Raw genomic sequence first — 26,824 nt, forward strand, 5'->3', positions numbered from 1 at the left:
GTATGGAAACAAAGACATTTCCCTGGTTATGTTGATGTAAACATTTTTGTAAACATTTTTGCTATAATGAAAAGAAAATATTTTCTCTCTCCTTATCTAGCTTACAATACTATGTTGTACATAATGCACGTCCCTGCCATGACCTGCCTGTGTTTGGGGTTTTGAGTTCTGTTTACTTCTCTTCACTGCCATGTTCTGCACTTGCTTTATTTCAGTTCATTAGATTTATTCTGTTGTTTAGAGGTTTGTTACCTCCCTGGTTAGATGGGTTAGTTTATATATTCCTTATAGTTCTGGTTCTTCTTGTTAATGTTCTTTAGTTAGTCTCATTGTTCATTTGCTTCAGTTCATTTAGATGTTTTATGTTACCTCCCTGCACTCCCTGCCCATTTGTGTTAATTAGTCATTCTCAATTGGGATTCCTCAGTCTCCCTTCCACCAGCTGCTCCTGATCCAGATCCTGATTACCTCCCCTACTTCAATGGTCCATACTCCACTTCCCTCAGTATATAAAGTCTCTGGTTTTAATTGTTTGCTGCTGGTTCCTACTGATTTCTACCCTGATATCAACACTGCTTGCTACCTGTCAGTCCCTGTTGTGCTCCCATGCAAGCTTGTGTTTCCTGCCTCCATCCATTCATCCATCCATCTCAGCTCAGCTCAGGCTGAACTCACCATGCTGGTTCCTCGTTCTGCTCTGCAAATTGGTCCAACACAACTTCAACCAACAAACCCACTCTCAAATTTATGACCGTTTGATTGTGACAATCCCAGCCTGTGCTTTTCTTGTTCAATGACATCAAAAAACAAAATGAATGAATAAATGTTATGTCAAAGTGTATTTCTCTGCAGATCAAAAAGCTTAAGAAAATTGTGTGAAGGACAGCAAACCAGTGTTTGAGTTACAACTCTTTAACTTTTTGTCACATAACAAAATATAACTTAGAAATTACATGCATACATAAGAAATAATTGCCCTTTAATTGGATTCGCCTACATATAATCCAGTGCAACCAATTGCCTTCGGATCTCAACTCAATAGCAAATGTTGAATTCCTTTATAAAAGCAGCTGTTCTACATGGTTTAGAATTTAATAAAGTGTGTCATTTGTATTGCTAAGTCAACACTTTGTAGAAACACCTTTCACTGCAATTGAAGCAGTGAAAGCAGCTTTTAAGTTATGTTTCTGCTTCACGCATCTCAAGAAAACTGTTTTTGTCCATTGTTCTCTGAAGAATAGCTCAAACTCTGTCAGACTGCATGGAGAGCATCTGTGAACATCAATTTTCAATTTTTGTCACAGAGTCTTGATTAGTTTTAACGGGCCATTCCAACACATGTGTATGATTACATTTTAGCTCTGTATGTTTTCCTGCTGGAATATTTTCGTCTAGGATTGCACTGTATTTATTTCAATCCCTCTTCCATTAACTCTGCGTATGCCTTTCTTCATGCCGCTCTTCCACAAAGGGCTGATTTAAGACGTGCACAATAGACATTCTTCCACCTGAGCCATGGATCTCAGGAGTTCATCCAAAGTTACCATTGGCTCTTTAAGTGCTTGTCTGACGGTCTCACTTGCGTGACTTGTAACTTTATAAAGACAGCTATGTTTTGGCAGGTCTTCATACATCCGTCCATTGTTTATACCCGCTTGTCTGTGTAGGGTCGTGGGGTGAAACTGGTGGCTCTCTCCAGCAGTCATTGGGCGAGAGGCAGGGTGCACTTTGGACAGGTTGCCTGTCTATCACAGGGCAACATAGAGACACACAGGACAAACAACCATGCACAGATACATTCATACAGCATCTAAGGGCGATTTAGAGAGACCAGTTAAACTAACAGTCATATTTTTCCACTGTGGAAGGAAATTAGAGTGCCCTGAGAGATCCAATGCATGCTCAAGGAGAACATGAAAATGCTATGCAGAAATTCCCAAGGCTAAGATTCTTACCCAGGGCCTTCCTGCTGCAGCCCCAGCAGGTTTTTAATTGTTGCATAATCTTAACATTTTTGGATAAAATAGTGCTCTGTGAAAAGTTCAAGCTTGGGAAATTATGAACTTTATAACAAACCTGTGAGGCCTTGACAGAACAGCTGGATTGATACTGAAATTAAATTACTCACAGGTAGACTCTATTTTTTTATTAATTTAGTTGACTTCTCCAGGCAATTGTTTGCTCTGTACTGGGTGCAACATGATTCAGGTGAAGTGCCAGTGCCAGACACTTGCTGGACACTCTTAGACATCGTTCAGCTTTCTTCACTGCAACTCAATCTCAAACTTCAAACTCTTGATGACATAAAACAAACTGCCTTTAAAGGTGCAATAATCTAACATGTGAGGCAACTTTGATGCAAAGCAGTAATAGCTGCATGCTTTTCCTTGGAGGAAACCATTGCTAACAAAGGAAGATAACTATTATGTCAGAACCTGTCTATCTTTTGCTGTAATCAGTCTGTGAATATTAGCTGGACAGCTTCTACTGCACCAATGAAATTACTTTCCAGAAAGCCCACCAGTCATTTCTGTACAACTACAAACAATAATGGGTTTTCGCTAATTGAAAAAATCAAGTTATTTGCAATGAAAGATCTAAAGCACAAAAACCGAATGTAAAAGTTTGCAAAAAACAGCATCAGTCCCCTTATAAAAACTTTAGAGGACTGAATAAAATTGTTGCAACAACTGCTAAAGTCTGTTTGTACCAGTAGATGGCAGTGTCGAAATATATTTAAACACTTCTGTGAGCTGCAGTTGCGTATTCAAGACAGGTACAGCTCCTACCCTTCATGGATGGATGGATGGATGGATGGATGGATGGATGGATGGATGGATGGATGGATGGATGGATGGATGGATGGATGGATGGATGGATGGAGTTATTTTATGCACTATATTTCCAAGCATGAATCTGAGAGAGGAAAGGATGAGCCTCATGTTACCTTTCCCTGTTATCTAATAGTCTTCGACACACCCTTGCTGCCGCCCTCGAAAGATAGCAAGTTTGCATATTTATGTTACAAACGAGGACTCTTACAGAATTTTAAAATCATTAACATTAAACTTTGCTGGATTTAACTAAACCCTAAATGTTCTAATATACCTAATAGGTGGATTTCTGGATGTATAGGCACATTTAAACTAAAGAAATCCTAAAGAGGATCAATATTCCAAGATCAATTTTGGCTGTAGCAACATACAGGGGTTGGACAATGAAACTGAAACACCTGGTTTTAGACCACAATAATTTATTAGTATGGTGTAGGGCCTCCTTTTGCAGCCAATACAGCGTCAATTCGTCTTGGGAATGACATATACAAGTCCTGCACAGTGGTCAGAGGGATTTTAAGCCATTCTTCTTGCAGGATAGTGGCCAGGTCACTATGTGATACTGGTGGAGGAAAACGTTTCCTGACTCGCTCCTCCAAAACACCCCAAAGTGGCTCAATAATATTTAGATCTGCTGACTGTGCAGGCCATGGAAGATGTTCAACTTCACTTTCATGTTCATCAAACCAATCTTTCACCAGTCTTGCTGTGTGTATTGGTGCATTGTCATCCTGATACACGGCACTGCCTTCAGGATACAATGTTTGAACTATTGGATGCACATGGTCCTCAAGAATGGTTCGGTAGTCCTTGGCAGTGACGCGCCCATCTAGCACAAGTATTGGGCCAAGGGAATGCCATGATATGGCAGCCCAAACCATCACAGATCCACCCCCATGCTTCACTCTGGGCATGCAACAGTCTGGGTGGTACGCTTCTTTGGGGCTTCTCCACACCGTAACTCTCCCGGATGTAGGGAAAACAGTAAAGGTGGACTCATCAGAGAACAATACATGTTTCACATTGTCCCCAGCCCAAGATTTGCGCTCCTTGCACCATTGAAACCGACGTTTGGCATTGGCATGAGTGACCAAAGGTTTGGCTATAGCAGCCCGGCCGTGTATATTGACCCTGTGGAGCTCCTGACGGACAGTTCTGGTGGAAACAGGAGAGTTGAGGTGCACATTTAATTCTGCTGTGATTTGGGCAGCAGTGGTTTTATGTTTTTTGGATACAATCCGGGTTATCACCCTTAACATCCCTTTCAGACAGCTTCCTCTTACGTCCACAGTTAATCCTGTTGGATGTGGTTCATCCTTCTTGGTGGTATGCTGACATTACCCTGGAAACCGTGGCTCTTGATACATCACAAAGACTTGCTGTCTTGGTCACAGATGTACCAGCAAGACGTGCACCAACAATTTGTCCTCTTTTGAACTCTGGTATGTCACCCATAATGCTGTGTGCATTTCAATATTTTGAGCAAAACTGTGCTCTTACCCTGCTAATTGAACCTTCACACTCTGCTCTTATTGGTGCAATGTGCAATCAATGAAGACTGGCTACCAGGCTGGTCCAATTTAGCCATGAAACCTCCCACACTAAAATGACAGGTGTTTCAGTTTCATTGTCCAACCCCTGTAGAAGCTCCTGAAAATCTGAAGACATAAGAAAAAAAAAACCTTTAGCGCTGTCCACTGAACTGTGGTGCTGAAATCAAAAGTTTTATTAATTACTCTGTACGCAATGTGCTTCACTTTTGTTTTTAACTATAATTTCTAATTTTTTGACATATCTATTTTAAGTTATCTCAAATAGGCATTGTGTGTGGCGCTGCAAAACAAGTTTTAAATATATAAGGAAAAATGAAGAAAAAACGCCTGTAACAAAGCATCTGCGGCTCTGCTTTGACGCAACTGACTGGACAGCAGTGCGCACACGGGATTTTGTGTTTAATTAGCATAAAAAATCTGCTGGATAGCAGCAGGACGATGCGTCACAGCCATGGACCATGATGGGAGGATGGGAGGAGTTGGGGGAATACCTATGGGAGTCAACAACAAGCAGCTGTGTGTATTCCTTCCATCAGCCGAAAAAAACAAACCCGGATGATGTGGAATGATGACTTAGCTGTTACAGGTGGCTGGATACAGCTGGGTGCGTCCGGGAGCCGACGGGGCGCAGCACAACGGACTGCTGATAGAGACGCCGCGCTCCGGATTAGACCCCCAACCTGTGAGTCTCGCTTGTAGGAACCCGCGCGTCACCTGACGGGATGTGAGGCTATGAAGCAGCAAGAGGGAACGGTGATAAAACGAGTCCAAGTCACGGAAGTGGAAGAAGGCGTCCGATGAAGGTCAGCGCAAGGAACAGAGAAGAGGTAAAGGAGCGGAAAATTATTTAGTTTATCAGGAAAGCAGAGGCATTATTCTGTAAAACAAACTTGGGGAGCAGACTTTATACATCAAAAAGGGAGAAAATCATGGAGCCAGAGGGGATCACAGAGGAACAAGCTACTAATGTGGCACAATCTACCGCCTCCAAACTGTCCCAAATGGGAGAAAGAACTAAACAGCTGGGAAACGCTATTCAAGAACCAGAACGACAAAAACGAATAATTCTCGTAATTGTCTGTGTTGCACTTCTATTAGACAACATGCTTTACATGGTGATTGTGCCAATTATACCCGATTATTTGGAGGGGTTGCAGAAAGCAGCGGATCAGGACCAGTCAGCTGCTGCGCCGCACACCAACTCCACCAACAGCACTATCCACAAAGCGCCCGAGGGGAACTTCGACCTGCAGATTGGCGTTCTGTTCGCCTCCAAGGCCATCCTGCAGCTGCTGGTGAACCCGCTGAGCGGTACCTTCATAGACAGGGTGGGCTACGAAATGCCGCTCTTCATCGGACTCAGCATCATGTTTCTCTCCACCCTCACTTTCGCCTTCGCCGAGAACTACGCGACCCTGTTCCTCGCACGCAGCATCCAGGGCCTCGGCTCGGCTTTCGCGGACACCTCAGGGATCGCTCTCATCGCGGACAAGTTCACGGAGGAGTCACAGCGGAGCAAAGCGCTGGGCATTGCCTTGGCTTTCATCTCTTTTGGGAGTTTGGTGGCACCGCCATTCGGTGGGGTCCTGTATGAGTTTGCGGGGAAGCAGGCGCCTTTTCTGATTCTGGCCTGCATCTGTCTCACTGACGGAGTGCTGTGTCTGATTGTACTCAAGCCCTTCTCCAACAGAGAGAGGGGAAACATGCCAGTAGGCACCCCGATCTATAAACTGATGATTGATCCATACATAGCTGTGGTGGCTGGAGCTCTGATCGTCTGCAACATCCCTCTCGCCTTCCTGGAGCCCACCATCGCAAAATGGATGGAGGAAAATATGCATTCCAGTGAGTGGGAGATTGGCATGACTTGGTTCCCTGCATTCTTCCCTCATGTGTTAGGAGTGTATCTCACTGTGAAACTAGCAGGTAAGTACCCTCACCTGCAGTGGTTCTATGGAGCCATAGGCATGGTGTTCATAGGGGCCAGCTCGTGCACGGTGCCGGCCTGCAAGAACTTCGGACAGCTCATGATCCCGCTGTGTGGCATATGCTTTGGCATAGCCTTCGTGGACACAGCGCTCCTGCCCACGCTGGGCTTCCTCGTGGATGTGCGCTACGTGTCTGTGTACGGTAGCGTGTATGCCATAGCGGACATCTCCTACTGCGTGGCCTATGCCCTGGGACCTATCGTGGCTGGGCAGATCGTGCACGACCTGGGCTTCGTGCAGCTCAATTTGGGCATGGGGCTCGCCAACGTCCTTTACGCGCCGGCACTGCTGCTGCTGAAGAACGTGACGCAGATGAAGCCTTCTTTCTCAGAGCGCAACATGCTCCTGGAGGACGGTCCCACGGGTCTGTATGACACGATTAAGATGGAACAACGGGAGAAGAAGAGAAAAGGTCTGTGCACAACAATTGATGACAACGGCATCGAGACTTTTGTCCAGCGCTCGCACTCAGATGGGGAATCCTCAGGAGGAGAGTATGCGTAAAAAAGACCTTTAAACTGTTTATGAAAAAAAAAATGTGCCAATGTTGACCTGTGTGCTCATACGTTTTGATTAGGATTGTGAAATTATATCAGTGTGACAATTCCTGTGGGCTTTGTCTAATGAAGTGGTTTTTAAGACAGTTGCGCCTTTGTTTTAAAATGGGAATTTAGAGGGAAAAAATCCCGAGATAAATGTCTATTCATCTATTCATCGTTGTAAAAGAAATTAACTCTTCAGGGAATATTGTGCAAATGTATTTGAAGAAAATATAATGTATGCGTCTTTTAATGTCATCTGTTATGTTGCTTATAAATTAAATATGCAAAACTGTGTATTTCAGGACAGAAAGACAGGAGTTACCTGGAATCTGCTTCTTGTTGATTATTTACACTCTTATTTAAATGAATGATGTGCTTCTGGAATGCAAAGCCTGTTAATGATCTGCGACTGTACATACATGTATATTTATGTACATAATTAAAACGACAGTATGTAAACAATGCCGCTGTTTTACGTCGTTTATTTATGCATCATTCTTCGATTATTACACAGTATGATTTATAATCCTTTTTCCAAATCAAGAGGCAAAAATATGTGTTTCTAAAACAAATACGCATTTTGCCTTTTGACAGACATTAAGAAAATGATGAAAGATTAAACATATTAAGGCCTTTAAAAGGCTGTATTATATATTTGCAAACATTGCTCAGAATAAAAAATAAAACTTTTACCAAATAGTTAAATGTAATTGACTTTTTTGAGATATTACTGAGTTGAGTCTTTGGTAATATTAAAAAAATATATACATTTAAGAAATATAATTTCCTGGTGTTGAAAATGCAGATCTTTATATATGACATAAATCCACCTTAGTAAGACACACAGTTATATGCAACAAGCAAAATATAAGATGTGAACTGGCAAGTGTCCGATGAAAAATGTTGGATCTGAGGGACCTAGTGTTGCCTAAATAAGGTGGAGTGAGGATCAGAGTTGCCAAACAAACTTCTCGGCGAATAGCAGGACTTCTGGGAGGAGCCGGGCTGCCTGGAGGCTGAGGGATCTTCTCAGCATCTCTCTTGAGCCAGCAAGGGAGCTGTTCTGATGCCATGAAAGGGGGGAGAAAAAGATGCTCACAAAGAAAGAAAAGAATTGTGAATTTTTAAGGATTCTTTTCTTTCATACTATAAATGGCTTCAAGTTAATATGCATCAACATAAATTTCCTGTCTGAGCGTCAGGAGGAGTGAACTTTTCTTGTATGTGAGGTGAGTAAAATGTTTGATTTCTTATCATGGGTTATTTTGGTTTCATAGTTATATTAGTGATAGTTGACAGAACTTGGTGGTACATACTTAAATTTTGCTGATTGCATTTATGCTTTTATTCAATTCCTTCTTTATTCAGCTGATTTTGTCATATTTCTTTAAGGAGGCAATGTTTTAATAAAATATGACTACGTTGCATCTATTGTACATTGTCTAACTAGTGTGTTGCACTACTTTTGTAAAGCTACGGTTTAGGTAAATCCATTTCAACCACCAAATCACTTTCACTTCTCAGTAAACCTTTTGGTTTTAAAAGCTGATATCTGAAGGCAGTGTGCTGAACATTTTGCTATGTGCTCTATGTTTACAGAGACATTGTGATAAATTCGAGTGCCTCAAAAAGGCAAATAGACAGATAAATAAATAAGAACACTACTATGTAAACAATGGATACCATACCGATTTTGCTTTTTTACTTTTTTAAAGCTTCCTTATCCACTACATCTTCTAAATGTATATACAATTTTAGTAATGAATTCAAAATTGTAAGTCTTATGTCTCTACCTTCTTGACAGCCCTCGTGTGTCACCAAGATGCCAATCCTGAACCAAGAGTCTTTCAAAGATTCTGCAAGCGGAGATGTAAATATGTTCTGTAGTTCATTTAAATATGGATGACACAAAGATAAATAAATAAAAATATGCACTAATGCATGAATAATTTCATAGTTAATTGAAGAGAAATGAGCAAATGAAAAACTTTCTTGGTATTCTTAATCCAGATAGAATAAATTATATAAGAATTTTCTTGATGAAATAAATATATGATTAATTAAGCTCTTATATTTTACATTTTTATGTGTAAAAGTTGTTAAAGCTTACTGACTCCCAGCATTGCCCAGGCTCTGCCGAAGCTGCCGCTGCCCACCCTCAGTGAAACTCTGGACAGATACCTGAGGTGCATGAAGCATCTGCTCACTGAACAACAATTCAACAAGACCCAGAAGATCGTGAAGCAGTTTGGAGCCCCTGGAGGAGTGGGAGAGCTGCTGCAGAGCAAACTTGCAGAGAGGAGGGGAAAAAAGACAAACTGGGTAAATTAAAAATCTAGAGTCTACAGGTCCTTCTCAAAATATTAGCATATTGTGATAAAGTTAATTATTTTCCATAATGTAATGATGAAAATTTAACATTCATATATTTTAGATTCATTGCACACTAACTGAAATATTTCAGGTCTTTTATTGTCTTAATACGGATGATTTTGGCATACAGCTCATGAAAACCCAAAATTCCTATCTCACAAAATTAGCATATTTCATCCGACCAATAAAAGAAAAGTGTTTTTAATACAAAAAACGTCAACCTTCAAATAATCATGTACAGTTATGCACTCAATACTTGGTCGGGAATCCTTTTGCAGAAATGACTGCTTCAATGCGGCGTGGCATGGAGGCAATCAGCCTGTGGCACTGCTGAGGTCTTATGGAGGCCCAGGATGCTTCGATAGCGGCCTTTAGCTCATCCAGAGTGTTGGGTCTTGAGTCTCTCAATGTTCTCTTCACAATATCCCACAGATTCTCAATGGGGTTCAGGTCAGGAGAGTTGGCAGGCCAATTGAGCACAGTGATACCATGGTCAGTAAACCATTTACCAGTGGTTTTGGCACTGTGAGCAGGTGCCAGGTCGTGCTGAAAAATGAAATCTTCATCTCCATAAAGCTTTTCAGCAGATGGAAGCATGAAGTGCTCCAAAATCTCCTGATAGCTAGCTGCATTGACCCTGCCCTTGATAAAACACAGTGGACCAACACCAGCAGCTGACACGGCACCCCAGACCATCACTGACTGTGGGTACTTGACACTGGACTTCTGGCATTTTGGCATTTCCTTCTCCCCAGTCTTCCTCCAGACTCTGGCACCTTGATTTCTGAATGACATGCAGAATTTGCTTTCATCTGAAAAAAGTACTTTGGACCACTGAGCAACAGTCCAGTGCTGCTTCTCTGTAGCCCAGGTCTGGTGCTTCTGCTGCTGTTTCTGGTTCAAAAGTGGCTTGACCTGGGGAATGCGGCACCTGTAGCCCATTTCCTGCACACGCCTGTGCACGGTGGCTCTGGATGTTTCTACTCCAGACTCAGTCCACTGCTTCTGCAGGTCCCCCAAGGTCTGGAATCGGCCCTTCTCCACAATCTTCCTCAGGGTCCGGTCACCTCTTCTCGTTGTGCAGCGTTTTCTGTCACACTTTTTCCTTCCCACAGACTTCCCACTGAGGTGCCTTGATACAGCACTCTGGGAACAGCCTATTCGTTCAGAAATTTCTTTCTGTGTCTTACCCTCTTGCTTGAGGGTGTCAATAGTGGCCTTCTGGACAGCAGTCAGGTCGGCAGTCTTACCCATGATTGGGGTTTTGAGTGATGAACCAGGCTGGGAGTTTCAAAGGCCTCAAGAATCTTTTGCAGGTGTTTAGAGTTAACTCGTTGATTCAGATGATTAGGTTCATAGCTCGTTTAGAGACCCTTTTAATGATATGCTAATTTTGTGAGTTAGGAATTTTGGGTTTTCATGAGCTGTTTGCCAAAATCATCCGTATTAAGACAATAAAAGACCTGAAATATTTCAGTTAGTGTGCAATGAATCTAAAATATATGAATGTTAAATTTTCATCATTACATTATGGAAAATAATTAACTTTATCACAATATGCTAATATTTTGAGAAGGACCTGTACACTCTTTAAATAAGTTTCAGTTTTCTGAACATTGCAGGTGCATCGTAATGAATTACAAAACCAGCAAGATGTTCAATTATTTCAGTAATTCAGTTCAAAAAGATAATCACTGGTTTCATTTCTGTTAATTTTCATCATTTATGCCTTATAGCTAATGAAAAACTAAAATTTCTGTTTCTCTTTTTATACAGAGACGTCCGTCTACTGAAAAGCATGTTCATGTGCTGTACAATGTATTAATTTAATACTTGCACGGAGCTCTTTTCGCATGAATTACTGCATCAATTTAGCATAGAGGTATTCAGCTTGTGGCTCTACTGAAGGTGTTATGGAAGCTCAGGTTGCTTTAATGGTGCCCTTCAGGTCGTCTTCATTGTTTGTTCTGGTGTCTCTCTAGCTACCTATTGACATTACTTTTAATGCAAAGCATGTTTCCTTCCACTCAACTTTCCACATTTATGCTTGTGTACAGCCTTCTGGGAACAGCCAACTTCATCACCAATGCATTTTTGTGCCTTAACCTTCTTTTTGATGGTATCAATGACTATCAGCTGGACGACTGTCGAATCAGCAGTGTTCTTCATGATTGTATTGGCCAAATATCTATCCAACATTTTTGTACTAAAAATGACATTCTATTGCTCTTATGTAATATTCAGATTTTCATCTGAATTAAATTTTAATATATCCCTCTGTGTGTAATGAATTGATATAGTTTATTTGTTTGAGTTTTTAAATTGAATTTCTGAACTAAATTTGAGACTTTTTTGTATTTGTTTGTTGTTGTTTAACCCCTGAAAAATGCTAACAACCCTCCAGGTTTATGACTACTGGCTAAATGACATGTACCTTAACAACAGACTGGCTCTGCCCGTCAACTCAAGTCCTGCAATGGTTTTTCCCCAACAGAACTTCAAGGCTCCCATCGACTCTTTAAGGTATGAGACAAATAAGGCATTAAGTGTGTGCTCTGATAAAGTGGATCTACAGAATCTTCAAGGGAATGTTTGCATTTCATATTTTAGAGCTACGTCCTATTGAAAATCTTGATTTGCCTATTTTGTTATTTATTTTTATTTCCCAATTATTTTCCTAGTTTATTACAACTTTGGTTACTACAAACTGAAATTCTAATGCAGAGGACTCAATGTCTGTTATCTGAAATTTAAAACAAAACATGTTGTTTGTTTCTAGGTTTTCTGCACACTTGATTTCAGGGATTTTGGAGTACAAGACCTTTCTTGATGCGTAAGTCACCACGAAATACTCCTGTCCTGGAAAATATGTAATAACAGTCAAAGGCATGTGTTCCTGTGTGTAGTCGTGCGCTGCCTTTGGACTATGCCCGGGGCCAACTCTCTGGAACACCTCTGTGCATGGAGCAGTACTATTGCCTCTTCACGTCGTACCGCCTACCAGGGCCTGACAGGGACACACTAGTGGCCCAGGAGAGCAGTGTGATGCCAGAGCCTGAACACATCATTGTGGCCTGTAAGAATCAGGTGAGATATGAAGAAACACACAGCTAAATTTGTTGCATAACAGTTTTGTTGAATCTAAAGTCAATTGTTCACAAACTCAGGATCAGGATCTAGGGTTCCCTCAGCTTACAAGTTCAGGTTCAGGAATGGCAGGAGCCCAGGTTCAGAAAAGTCTTTTTTATCCAAGGACCAGGTTTTTCCAAAACAGTTTATTTTTTCTTAATGGTAAAAGTACAAGAGTAGAATTGCAGTTAAAGATAGGCTTGCAGAGTAAAATAGACCATTTTCACCCATGGATTGACTGCTGCAGAGTCCAGACCTAAAGCTCAGGGAATCTTTGTGGTGGTTGACTTTCAGAAAGACTTTAACCCTCCCATCATGAAAACAAGAACAGAACAACAAGCAGATTTGATAGGAATATATTCAATGCATCATTTCTTGAAAGGAAGATATCACCAAAATGTGTTTAAAATGACTGGTTAGTTTTAGGTTTAGTACATGTTAAAGTTTGCGTCTGGACACTGCAAAGATGTCCCACTTTTTGTTTGTTGTTGAAGATACACAGTGGCTTTGGTAGCGTCCCTGTGTAGTTGCATCAGGATTTAGTCTGCTCTTGACAATAGTTCCTGTTACGTTCCTGCCTGTTTAGGCATTGTCTCTGACTGCTAAATTGATCTGTAAGAAAACTGACTAGATTGTAGGTATACCTGATGTTTTAGCATCAGTTAAACAACAGGTTGTCCTTATAATGTTTTTGCAAAATGAAGGAGAAAAGAGAGCAACTCGTCCACTAAAAATCTGCTTGTATCCAATCTGAATCTTTGCAGTTCTTCGTTCTTGATGTGGTGATCAATTTTCGTAGACTAAACGAAAGAGATCTGCTGACTCAGCTGGAAAAGATAGCCAAGATGGCCGGCAGTGAGGATGAACCTGTCCCACCTATCGGTCTTCTCACTTCAGATGGGCGGACAGAGTGGGCCGAGGCTCGCAGTGTGCTAATGAGAGGTGTTTTTTTGATAGATTCTTCATTTTCTTATAAAAACCAAGTGGTTAAATGTTTTCGGCAACAACTCTGTAGCATTAGACACACTCAGAAATCTGACCTTTCTTGCAACATACATGTACACCCATTGAAGTGCTCTGACAAAACATTTCGTATTTAAATACTTGTTAATGTATTTCCTATTGTGAGTAATCATATTCTGCAAGTTAAGAACTAAGCAAGCTTTTGAAATTCATGAAAAGCTATAGTTTTTTAATAGGGATTATAAACCTTCGATGCATTTTGGATAACCTTGAGCACCAACTGATTCCAGTCTGACCGATATTTTATCTAGTTTCATTCTGGAGCCATCTCTCCCTTTTAAAAATTAAAAAAAAGTATTTACAAAAAGTTGATTCTGTTGGGATCATGATTATGTAATGCACCAAAAACACACATTTTCCAAACTCTCACTCTGGTGGGTTGATCAGCACCTCATGATTTTACAAAGGTCTTCTGTGAGCTGTCCAATGCTGGCTCAGAGCACAGTCTTGGACAAAGTAAAAAACACACAGAAGCAAGAAGAGGCCCAAATGGATTCATCAAGCTTGATCAACTTGTTTAAGATTCGGTTGTGAGGGTTTGTTTTCATCACTATCGACTAAAGTAGTATTAGTTCTATGTTTATTTGTTAATGTTATTTCAAGTTTTTGTTTCTCTACTAAATTAACCATAAAAATATTTGTGTGGTTACTAGTAGTTTATTTTTTTTATACAGTAGTGACTACTTTCTGTAATTACTTAATTTTCTATGAATATTGTGATTCTCAGATAAACATATTTTTATAGATAAAGACCTTATCCATATCTGTAATATGCAGATAGAACTGAAAGATTAAGAGAAAAAAAAAACTCCTCAGTTTGATTATTGATAGATACGAGACTAGTTAATTTTATTTCATGAGACTGAAAGGAATTTAAAATCCATAAACATAAGTGTAGAAGGTTAAAATTGCTAAAACATTTTTTTTTCTTACCACAGAATCAACTAACCGAGACTCCTTGGACATGATTGAGCGATGTTTGTGCTTGGTTTGTTTGGATGAAGCAAGTGGAACTGAACAAAGTGACACAACACGTGCCGCAATGATGCTGCACGGAGGTGGGCCTAGCATGAATGGGGGCAACCGCTGGTACGACAAGCCAATGCAGGTTATTGAGCTCAGTCTCTTTAATATTCAGTATAATGTCTGCAAGAGCTTTGAGTTTATGTAATGGGCCATTTTCAAAATATTTCAAATAAAAATCTGAAAAGTGTGGCATGCAAATCTAATAAGCTCATTTTACTGTGATAAAAGTAATATAAACCAATTGCCTACAGTTTTAGTTTAATTAGTAAATAAGCATCTTAAATTATTTATAAATATTAAAGAAACAGTATGGCAAGACAGCAAACCTACCAACACATAGTGTTTCACCTAATGTGACAGGTAGGGCAAGGAAAGTATTAGTCATTTAAGCAGGCATGAGGCCCATGGTAACTAAAAGAGATGCAATGATCCACAGGTGGAAGAATCTGTCAACAGGACATGTATTTGTCATGCACTACACAAATCTGGCTTTGTGCTAGATGGGCAAGAATAAATCCATTTTGCCACAAACCATGCAGAGGGATGCAGCAAATACATAGCTCTGGTCAGACAACCACAATAAAATTTTTGAACCTATGTGAAAGTGGTATTTGTGAAGGAACTAACATTGCAAGTGCTCTCAAATACACCACCTCTTTGAAACATGGTAATGGCAATATCATGCTAATGGGGATGTGTTTCTTCATTAGGAACGAACAGAAAAGCTGGTCAGTGTTAATATGAAGATGGATGGAGATCAATAAAGAGCAATACTGAATAAAAAACCTACTAGAGTCTGCAAGACTACTAGGGTATGACCCCTCCCAGCAAGACAACGTCAGTAAACATACAGCCAGAACTACGGTGGAATGGGTTATATGAAAGCACACTTGTGTGTTAGAAGGACCCAGTCAAAGTCCATACCTAAATCTAAGTCTCTAAATGTCTCTAAAAGTGCAAATTGGTTGAGAAAAAACTGAAACAATGCATCTGTTTTCTTCCGTTTCACAACTTTGTGCTACTTTGTGTTGGACTATCACACAAACACCCATCAGTTACAACATTTAATTTAGGTTTGCTATTGTTGTGTGACAAAGTTCAAGATGTAGGACCATTTTTGCAAGGTTCTGTTGTTTAGAAAGCAATGTATTATTTAAAGATTATTTACTGGAGCAAACCTGCTTTTTTTTAAATGAAATTTAAATAGCAAAACATTCTTATGTACTTTTACACTGACATTTAATTTATTTAACAAATCAACATGAAAGTAATGCGTAAAGAATTTAAATTGAAGAACCTAAATTTTCATTTTAAATCACATATTAGGTTAACAACAGATTAGAAGTATATCTTTTCACATAATTTAATCATGTAAAACATTTATACAATGATTAAATCGAATTTCCAACAAAAAATCTAAAGGTTTCTTTTCAGATTAATGTATATACTGTGCAGTGTGCAGAAGATGTCCTCCTTAAGAGTTTTACAACACAGAACTGAAGTTTGAAACGATCTTAAACATTATATGAATCCTGCTAAAATCGCTTCTTTTTCAGTTTATTGTAGGAGCTGATGGCTGCTGTGGAGTTGTATGTGAACACTCACCATTTGAAGGAATTGTTCTTGTGCAGTGCACAGAGTATCTCCTTAAATACATGTGAGAAATGAAATATGTGTTTCTGATGTGTTACAGATATCAATTCTAATTAAAGCAATGCTAATTTTTCTTTTGTCCCCATGTGGCATCAGGATTGCCAGCCCGTCTAAGCTGGTCAGGGCTGCGAGTGTAAGCGAGCTGCCCGCACCACGAAGACTTCGCTGGAAATGCTCTCCAGAAATACAAAAACTCCTCTCCTCTTCTGCTGACAAACTTCACAGGTTTGCGTTCACTCTGGATTATTTGCACCTATAAAATTGGATATGTTTTTTCAGTGCACCGCAAAGTTTATATCCTGTTTGATCAGAGTGGTGAACAATCTAGACATGAACGTCCACAAATTCTCTGACTATGGGAAAGAGTTTATCAAGAAGCAGAAAATGAGTCCAGATGCCTATATCCAGGTTGCTCTACAGTTAGCATACTATCGGTAAGAAAAAGATGAATGTTTGTCATTCTATGTTATTTTAACTCAAAAGTTAGAATCTTCTTCTGTTCTTTTATTGCAGGTGTCATGGAAGACCAGTGTCGACATATGAGAGTGCTTCTACACGTCGTTTTCAGCAGGGCAGAGTAGACAACATTCGCTCAGCTACACCTGAAGCTTTGGCCTTTGTTAGAGCAATGACTGATAGGAAGCTCATCCCAAGTGTAAGATGCTGCAAAGAGTTGAAACCAGATATTTATGTATGAAAAGACATGTAGCCATTTTATCACAGGTCCGACAAAATTTTTATCAAAATAATTATCAAAATAATTTGTAATTACTAAATTCGAGAATAATTTATTTTAGCTATTTTAGTTGAAATCCACAGTGAAAAAAAGTCCTGTTCAGACATGGGCCTGAAAGGCCACTCAGAGAAGGAAGAAGCCATTATTTCAAAGGCAACATCAAATGCCAGCAAAATCACAAGACATAAGCCAGGAAGGTAAACCTTGGATATAAATGGGTCTCCCAAATAGACAAAATCATGTGGCTAAATCAGTAACTTAAACCCAAGGACAACAAAGTCATTGTTTTGGATTGGCCTCCACAAAGCAAGTCGACCTACAAACCTGACTCATTGACACCAGTTCTGTCAGGAGAAATCGACCATTCGTCCACCAGCAAACTCATGCAAATAGCTGCAGGAAGGATACACAAACATTTGATAAAGTCATATTGTTCAAAAGGCAGTTATAACAAAAAAAGAAGGAAATTAATGTAAACGTCTTCTGTATTAGAAGAAAGGGGAAAAAAGATTTCTTTAGAAATTTGTCTTGCTCATTGCTCTGGAATTTAGCAAAAAAAAAAATTTTTTTAATCCTAACTGAGTAAAAACAACAAAGTTTAGTCTGATTTAATGTCAGACACGAAAAAAATGTTTGTTTTATTTTGCTCAGTGTATATCAATATATGGTTTCAACTGTATTTACTATTTCTCTTAAATGAATACTGCTGTAGAATCTGATGTAACAGGGGCTAGCCGTAGAGTTTCCCTTTATCCTATTTGCACTATTAGTTTTAGTAAAGTATAATGTTATAAAGCATACTGTAAATAAATATTAACTGTCACCCTCTGCATTTGCAGGACATGGAAAAGATGGAGTTGTTACGATGTGCAATAAATGCACAGACAAAGTATACTGTTCTGGTAACCTTCTTCCATCATGAGATTTCTACTACAGTGCTGCCTTATTGAACAAGTGCAATAACTTCTTTTTTATGTGTGTGTTCTTTTAGACAATTACTGGGATGGCAATAGACAATCATCTACTAGGTTTGCGTGAAGTGGCTCGTGAAATGAAAATAGAGAAACCTGAGATCTTCAAAGATAAAGCTTATCTCATCAGTAATCACTTTATTCTTTCTACAAGTCAGGTGATTTGATTAAAACAGTTTTAGATAATAAAACAATACACTTTCTGAAGTAAGATTTAATTCTAACAAATCTGCCATGTTGCAAAGAGTATGCAAAATATTATATAAAATACAACTAATTTTAGGAATCCTTTACTAAATTGAAGTACCATTTCACGGTTAAGCCGCTCTCAGGAACTCAGTGAATTTCAGCATTGTGCTGTGATACAAAGTCCAGCCATAACATTTCTTTGTCGCTAAATATTCTACAGCCAACTGTGTTATTTAAACAAACTGGAAGTGATTGGGATCGACGGCAACTGAACCACAAAATAGTAGGCCACGTAAAATCACATGACGTGGGCAGCACATGTCGAGGCTCACAGTGCACAGTGGTCAGAAACCTTCTGTGGAGTCAAGAGAAATTGACAAGAGCAAAGTCAGTTGTAAACTTTTCTTTTGCAGAGGGGATTATGGAGTTGGGATGTGTTTCAGGAATTGGGTTTGGTCCCTTACTTCTAGGGGAAATAACCCATTAGTTTATCAGCATACCAAAACATTTTGGACAATTTAATCCTCCCAACTTTGTGGGAACACCAGCGCACAAATCAAGGTCCATAAAGACGCGGATGAGCAAGTTTGGTGTGGAGGAACTTGACTGGCCTCCACAGAGGTCCTGACCTCAAACCAACTCAATACATTTTAGATGAATGAGAGCAGAAACTCTGCACTGGACCTACTTGTCCAACACCAGTGTCTGACCTTACATATATTCTCCTGTACCTTGTAGAAAACCTTTTGAGTAGAGTTGAAGCTGGTATAGCTGTAAAGAGTCAGCTGGCATCATATTATGGCCTGGGATGTCACTCAAGGTCATCTGTGTGGAAAGCCAGATAAGCAAATACTCCTGGGTGTATTATTGTGTGTTCTTCAAGCTTAAAGATATTCAGTCACTTCATAGAAGCACCAACCACCTTTAAGAAGAAATACACGATGGACAAGATATGAATCATTTGTAAGTGATTTTGTAGCTCACTATTGGCGGTAAACAAAATGGCAAGTTCAATGTTCTTGTAAAGAATCTGGACCAAACTTGATTATATTTAGTTAAAGTTCTAAAATACTTAGGTTTTCACAAAAACGTTTCTTTGATAAACCCACAAAGACAATTCTGCACAGAAGAGAGTTTACAAAACATCATAGCCGACTGTACAGGTTGAGAGGAGGAGACGTCTGCATCCATCATACCGCTTCCCATTGCATTCCTCTCAAAACATTAATGGCGGATAAACTCAGAGTAGCAATCCTGTTGTTAGCTGAGCAAATGTGTCAAATTTAAATTATATATCTCACCTTCTTTCTCTTCTCATCAGAAATAAGATCCGAGTCTTGTAAATCCAGCTGCTGGCAGAACACACAAACCATACGCCATCACTACATCACTCCCTCGACCCACAAAGGCGGCTCACCACTATAAAAGTCAGCCGATGCCTACTTGTGACTACCTCACTTGGCGAGGCAGGGCAAAACAGAGGCAGGCTGACTTCTACAACCCTCGCCACGTCGGTCCTTTCACAAAACACATACAGAGGCCAAAAATGCACCTTAATCTCACCCTGAAGTGTTTTGTGTAAGAGGCATAAGACTTGTCAAACCTGAGTCGAAAATCGTTAAAACACAGTTGGAGATTCATGATTTATTTTACAGGGTTTACAGATTATTCAAAGCATTTTGTGGATTTAAAAGATATTTATATTTATATTCTTATTTTTCCCAAAAATGTTAAAATCTCAGTCTTGTGAACCCAATATTATGTAGTGTCTCATGCCGGAGATTAGACTTCTTACATGCCATTGACTTATACATTTTGTCAGCATTGAAAATCTTTATTTAACCAAAACATATTTTACATATTTACAGCATACACACCCTCATTAGCCTTACTCTTCTCTCAGGTCCCAACCACTGTAGAAATGTTCTGCTGTTATGGACCAGTGGTACCAAATGGATACGGCGCTTGCTACAATCCTCAGTCAGACTATATCATCTTCTCAGTGTCCAGTTTCCACGACAGTCTGCAGACGTGTTCAGCACAATTTGTTAAGTGCTTGGTGCAGGGACTTCAGGATATGATGGATCTGTGCAAAAGGTGCAACTGTGGCCCCAACCCATCCGAACAAAGAAATAATCCGGCGGTGGAGATGCAAATTCAGACAGAAACAAAGGATAAAACATCACAGAGAACACCTGACTCAACTAAGAGTAAGCAAAATGCCCCGGAGGTTCTGGTGAAAAGTCCAGAAACAACTTTTGTGGGGCCCCGAATCCAGGAAAAAAGGTAAAGAACAAAAGTAAAGCCCAGAAAACTGTGAGTGCCATTAACATTACCTGTGGTGTGTTTTGAAACGTATTCATGGTGCAATACTGTACTCTGTAAGAAATGCACACTGTAACTGTGATGCCAAATGTTACATTGATGTGTAGTTATTTTTTGCTGTACCATGAAATATATACAGACATCTAATAATCTAATTATTATATTTAGAAGTCATTATTTTTATGGGTAAAGCTTTATGTCTGTTTTCAAACACAGCAGGAGATTAAATAAGTTCAAATGACCATTATATATAGATGGGAAAGAGAACCATATTTATAAAATGAATTATTATTTTTGCATAAACTGAGATGTTTTAGCCAAAGAAAAAATATCTCAAAGAACTGCAGATTAAAATGATGGTTTGTTTTTGGGTTACATGTGAGCATCATTTTTTAAATTAAGCTTGCCCAGGGCTGAGTTATTGCAACTATCTGCCTGATGCAGTCTAATTGCTCACAGATATCTAATTATTAATTTAAGATTGTTTACTGCAACCTTCAGTATAATATCTGATTGCTGTCTTTATCATTTTTATTGTATCCGTAATGTGCACTGTAGTACTAGAGTCTTCTGAAATAAGACATCATTTGATCACATTATTATTATCATCATAATGTGTATTCTCCGTATCTCACACTCTGGGACTGGCACTGTGCTTATGTACAAATATAATCTGAGTTTACAAGAATTTAAAAGGGATACTCTTAGTTTCTATGAGCAGAAAACATCATTTAAGTGCTTTATTTAATGAAACAAGTTAAGACTAGAAGTTTAAAATATAATTACATGGAACTTACAAATCAGAGGTGATCACTGTGTTTTTCAATGCTACAGTACTATAACTGTAAAATGTAAAAGATATTAAAGAGATTTAAACCAAAGCAGTTTAACTGCCTGAGTTAATTTTGCTGTTATAAAAGAAGAAGCATGTTTTCTTTCAGTTTTTGATGATCCTTTGTCAAACAAATGATGGGATGCTGTGCAATAGGTAAATAAGATCAGAATTGTTTTCCATTAAAAAAGCTTCTCAGTAGCACTCAGTTGATTACACTGATACCTAACAAAAACACCAAAAGCCATATATTGTCACAACAGTTTTTCAAATTTAGTTTCCACTGGAATAGCTATTGCACCTTCATTCCCTTTGAATTTTTGGCATTTTATGTGACAAAAAGTAGAGCATAACCTTTAAGTGGCAGGAAAATTGGTTAGATGTGCAGCATGGGAATGTTTTCCAACCACTTTACTCTAACGCCTCTAAATACAGCCCTATGCAAACACCTGTCTTCAGAAGTATTAATCTTTGTGAAATGTATTCTCAGTATGAATCCAGTTGTTCTGCAAAGGCCTGACAGGTTGGTTAGAGAACATTAATGAACAAACAGTATCATGAAGACCAAGAAAAACAAACCAAGTTTTCAAAATCTGACAAAGCACTGTTCAGTGCATCAACTGAAAATGGAAAGAGGATGACACAACTGCAAACCTACAAAGACATGGCTGTCTACTTAGACTAAATAGCCACACATGGACAGTTTAATCAGTCAAATGGCCTAAAATCCTACTGTAGCTTAAGAGGAACTGCAGAGACCAACCGCTCAGGTGGGATAATCTGCCCACCGGACAACTATTAGTCATGCACTCCACAAATCTGGCCTTTATGGAATGGTGTCAAGAAGAAAGCTTTTTGAAACAAAGCAATAGCAGTGAAGGAAAAACAAAAAGCATTTAGAAATTGCTCTGGTCAGGTGAGACCAATATTAAATTTTGGGACAACTTGCGAAATATAATGTGTGATGAAATATTACTCACTGCACATCACCTGTAATGAACCACCCCCATTGTGAAACATGATGGTGGCAGGATCATGTTATGGGAGGCTTTTTGTTCCAACAGTGACAGGGAAGCTGTTTAGATGTGATGGGAAGATAGATGGAGCTAAATATATGGTATTCATTGAAGAAACTCTAGTGCAAAATAATTTAGACTGGGGTATAATTTCCCCTTCTAGCTGGAAAACGAAGCTGAACACACGGTCAAAGGTATAACGGTTTAATTCAAATCATATCCATGTTTTTGGAATGACCCAGTCAAAGACCAGTTCTAAATCCTAATTGAGAATCTGTGATGAGTCTTGAAAGTTGATGGTCAAAGACATTTTCCATCCAACCTGACGGATCTTGAGTTATTTCGCAAAATAAAATGGGCAAAAACTTCCAGCCAGACTAAAAACTTCAAAACTGATGTCTATAGACAATACCTGTTGGTGTAAAAAGCTGATAGAACCAAAGCCCAAAAGACCGAAAGCTATACCTACAGGAACAGGTGGTTCCACAAAGTATTTAGTGGTTGGTTTGAATACAAATACATGCTGTATTTTAAAGATTTAGTTTGTAGAGGCCTTTCAAAACCATGTATAATTTTCTTGCGACGTCACACCTTTGCATTATTTTGCGTTGGTTTATTATGTAAAGTCCTAATAAATAAAATACATTGAGGTTTTTGATTGTGGTGTGACAAAACGTGAAGAAGTTCAAAGGGCGTGAATACTTTTGAAAGGCATTAAATAGTGTTTTGCCTGAACTTTAAACTATAAGAGTTTCACAACAAAAAACACCTGGAAAATAGCTGTAATATACTGAATATAGGGCATTTTGAAAAACCATAAAGTTTTCGGCAGCAATTTTGAAGAAGAAATAAAGACTGTTGATAAATTAAAATAAACTAAATAAACAAGAAACCACTTCTCTAATCACAAAGTAATCTAATCATCTGTATATTTAGCACGTGTGCTCAAACAACACCAGAGATAAAAGTTTTTCAACTACTTTTGCCTCTCATCTGCTTGCAACATATAGCAAACTCAATTAGCACTGGGACAACTTTTGTTTAACTATCAAATAAATAAAACTCTTCATGCTCAGTCAACCAAGTCTGAACTTTAAGGTGGTTTCATAAAAAAAAAAAAAGAAAAACAATATAATTCCCTTTAGACCTTATCACTAATTTGCTCTGGAAGAAATTCTCTCATGCTTGGCTAAGCATTGCATTTACAGGCGACAGGGGATCACTTAGAACTGGCTGAAAACTGTGAGAGACTAAAATAGAGCTGTGCATATGCCAAAATAAAAATCTTCACATCTCTAAACTTTATTTCGAAACTAGAGTTCGGATGCGAATTGGAAACACACACAGAACACCTTCATATGTGTGTCTGCAAATGGAGAGTCTTTGTGAAATATACTGTAGTTGTAAAATGACACAATAGACCCTTTATATCAGTATGTCTGTCAATAGGAAATGGGACAAATGACATAAAGTCAGTTTTTAAATATTTGATACATTAAAGACAAAAATACCCATCCTCGTAATGAAAACAACATAAGTTTGAACTGCATGCTGCACTTCCAATTGTTTTATTTAAAAAGAGAAACAAAAAACAGTTGCATACTTATTCAAGGGAGACGTAGGCAAAAACATACTTCAGTAATCATGCTGTTACACTCCTCCAGTTTGGTGAATGGCAGCAGAAACTGTCTGAGCACATAACAGTAGTTGGCAGGTGTGGAAAAGTTGATAAAAATCCAGGCAAACAGCTGCTGGACTTTACAATCTTGAAGTGCTTTAGAAAAAAACATGTTACACAGATATTTAGGTTATTCTGTTAGCAGCAGTTTTTATGGTTGATTAGACAATGTATGGTAAATCAAAGCATTCATTCGCCATTGCTTTACAGCACATTACAGTCAGACATCTCTAATCCCAGACTGTGAATCTCCTGATAGTTTGATCAATAACGGGCCTTGCCCAGGGGCACATGAACATGTTACAGGAGGATGCAGGAATTGAGCCCACAATAAACCATGTGACTTCCAGACCCTTGAAACATTTACAGTTGACTCTTAACTCTGATGAAGAGGCCTTTTTTATATTTAAACATGTAATCATTTACGAAATCATGGAAACATGTTACCGAGTGTTAACTGTGACTAAGATAACACGTGCTCTGTAACAGAGAATGTTTTTGACAACAGTTATAAGAACATATTGGTGTTTATTTGAATTATTTTACAAATTCCACATGTTGAGATGCAAAAATGTGATCGTCTTTGCTCAAATGTAACAAGCGCTCGGATGGAGCTGGTGCTCTGAAGTCTAAGGACAGAAAGATACGTGCGTATTGACAAATTAAAAAAGATACATACCAAATCTGATACTCTAACATAATCAAAGTTGTTGATAACATGAAGTCCCTTTACTGCAAATCATTCCCTCCATTCCCACTGTTAAATGAGGAAGCAACAGGACAATACCATTGTTGTGTACCCATTTGACCTGGCCTGAGCAGAGACACTGGACTGTATTGTGAATGTCTCACATATAGCTCTCCCAAAGGATCAGAGGAGCTACATTATTTAATTAAGTGTGGTTCAGTTGCTGGAGGTTAGACTCTTAATTTAATCTTGGTTCATTTCCTTCACATCTCTCAAACTCATACGAGTGCAATCAGTGTAACTTACTTTTATCAACCATAACCGGTGGCAATTTTTGATATGGGCAATATGGGCATGTGCCCAGGGCGCCATTAGAAGGACAGGCACCAAATAAAAAAAGTAGAAAGTCTATTCATCTCTGAGCTCTGCCATGAATGAGTTTTGCGTTGCTGGACATGACTATTTGTATGTGCAGTCGGTGGGGAGTCAATACTTGTGTTGAGCTGTCATACTGTGTTTGCTTCTGACATTCAAGTGAACAGCAAAATAAGTCTTCTAGTCATTAAACAAAGCAGCAGCTTCTAAAATGCCAGCCACTCCATCTTTCTGAGCCACTTATATAAACTATATATATAGAACATACTATATATGTAACATGTCCACCTATATACAGAGAGAACATGCAAACTATATGCAGAAAGACCCCTGGCCGGGATTATAACCCAGGAACTTCTTGCTGCAAGCGAACAGTGCTACAAACTGTACCACCATACAGCCCACTAAATAAACCTTTTTACATTTTTATTCCATAAAGAAAAACAAATGATTTATTAACTAGTTGATTTTTAAGGTTTAAATGTAGCATTTATTTCAATGTTAAACCATGCTGTTGCTCTATGGTTCATACAGCAGCTGGTGAAAGCCCATGAAAGCACTACATAGAGGGCAGTCTCTGCAGCTAGTATAATGGCAAACCTGAGATGATAGGAAGCAAAGAGCAAAGAGGTAACAACCTCTGTCTGTCTTTTTGACTTTCAAGTGCAAATCAGGCTCCAAAACCTAACTGAACAGACAATCAAATGTAATTTCACTTTAGTGAAATCCACACCCATGCAGTCTTCAGAATCATACACAGGGGCTGTTGCAGGTTATGTAAAGGTAACTTTATTTAATCTTTTTAACAACTGCTTCTGTTTGATTGTTACGTGATTGTTACTTAAATTATTTACTGCTCATGCAAAGACCAAATAGTGTTTTTCCTCAGTTTGGTTGTAGTTGTGACAATGACAATAAAGGATATTCTGACTTCTGAAAAAAAGCAAGACTGCAAAATCAAATAATGGCAATCTAAGATTCTAAAGACATAATTGTTATTATTTCTTCCTATCATCTGATTTTAAAGTAACATTTTGTGCATTTTCTACATGCTGAATATGTGTGCCCATTTTTACCTGTAAAATATCTCAAGCTCAGTCAGATTGGATGAGAACAATTGCGAACACCAACTTCCAATTCTTACCATCAGATTCTTAAATAGATTTAGTCCTGGACGTTGACTAGGCAAACTCTGACATGAACATGCTTAAAACTAAACCTGGGATTGACCAAAAAGTTCAATATTGGAGTTGTGTAACACAAGCATCTTGTTCCACATTTTCAAAGTATCTCCTAATTGACTTGTGGCAAACTGCAAACAGGACCTCTTTTGGCTTTCTTTCAACCATGACTTTCTTCTTGGTTCTCTTGTATAAAGACCAGATTATACACTACTTTGTGTTGGTGTATACTATAAAATCCAAGTAAATCACATTGAAGGTTGAGGTTGTAATGTGCCAAAATGAGGAAAAGGTTAGGGGGTATCAATACTTTTGCAAGGCACTATAATATTTAAGGTAGTTGTATTCTTCCTAAAGGATTACATCCTAAAATGTATGCTTTTCTTTTATTTTATGTACACACATATACACATGCTTCTTCTCTGTCTGGGGGCCCCATTAGTCAGGGAAAGGGGTGCACGTTGCAGCGCATGCACCCCATCCAAATACAGCGGCTGAATCCATTAGTCCATGCTGTTACGTACATCACAAAATGCTAGCAGGCCCACTCATCTGTAACACGCCAATATGTTCAGCTTCTAAGAACTGTGAAGGGAATCAGACTGGTCGAGGATGAAAGAAATGTAACTTTAAAAAATAAGGAAAGCAGGGGGGCTAAAAAAAAAAAGAAAGGAATAAAATGAACTGAGATTTAAAATAAACTTGTTGTTTA

The 26,824-nt window shown here is 38.8% G+C and overlaps 2 protein-coding genes across 3 annotated transcripts; both read left to right on the plus strand.

Annotated features, from left to right (window-relative positions):
- The first annotated feature begins 4,854 nt into the window (after positions 1-4,854).
- slc18a3a (solute carrier family 18 member 3a) lies at positions 4,855-7,379 on the plus strand. The gene has a single exon (XM_047351986.1). It carries the CDS (start codon positions 5,317-5,319, stop codon positions 6,877-6,879), a length of 1,563 nt encoding a protein of 520 aa, XP_047207942.1. The 5' UTR covers positions 4,855-5,316; the 3' UTR covers positions 6,880-7,379.
- A 317-nt stretch (positions 7,380-7,696) lies between these two features.
- chata (choline O-acetyltransferase a) lies at positions 7,697-21,223 on the plus strand. 2 transcript variants are annotated; one of them, XM_047350974.1, is made up of 15 exons: positions 7,697-8,146; positions 8,722-8,787; positions 9,048-9,239; positions 11,695-11,813; positions 12,070-12,123; positions 12,197-12,377; positions 13,184-13,361; positions 14,381-14,550; positions 16,025-16,125; positions 16,218-16,346; positions 16,433-16,555; positions 16,635-16,776; positions 17,697-17,759; positions 17,849-17,957; positions 19,921-20,217. In XM_047350974.1, the coding sequence occupies exons 2-15, from the start codon at positions 8,740-8,742 to the stop codon at positions 20,067-20,069; spliced, it is 1,758 nt and encodes a 585-aa protein (XP_047206930.1). In that variant the 5' UTR covers positions 7,697-8,146; positions 8,722-8,739; the 3' UTR covers positions 20,070-20,217. The 2 variants fall into 2 exon arrangements, with proteins under 2 accessions (XP_047206930.1, XP_047206929.1); XM_047350973.1 differs by having other exon boundaries at positions 7,704-8,146; positions 17,849-17,986; positions 19,921-21,223.
- Positions 21,224-26,824: the final 5,601 nt, after the last annotated feature.

This window comes from Girardinichthys multiradiatus, chromosome 22 (genome assembly GCF_021462225.1).
Source record: "Girardinichthys multiradiatus isolate DD_20200921_A chromosome 22, DD_fGirMul_XY1, whole genome shotgun sequence".
Classification (NCBI taxonomy): domain Eukaryota; kingdom Metazoa; phylum Chordata; class Actinopteri; order Cyprinodontiformes; family Goodeidae; genus Girardinichthys; species Girardinichthys multiradiatus.

Coding starts and splice junctions, on each gene's coding strand:
- slc18a3a (XM_047351986.1), top strand. CDS start 5,317: ATGGAGCCAGAGGGGATCACAGAGGAACAAGCTACTAATGTGGCACAA.
- chata (XM_047350973.1), top strand. CDS start 8,740: ATGCCAATCCTGAACCAAGAGTCTTTCAAAGATTCTGCAAGCGGAGAT. Junction 16,126..16,217: donor GAGTATCTCCTTAAATACAT/GTGAGAAATGAA, acceptor ATGTGGCATCAG/GATTGCCAGCCCGTCTAAGC. Junction 16,777..17,696: donor ATAGGAAGCTCATCCCAAGT/GTAAGATGCTGC, acceptor CTGCATTTGCAG/GACATGGAAAAGATGGAGTT.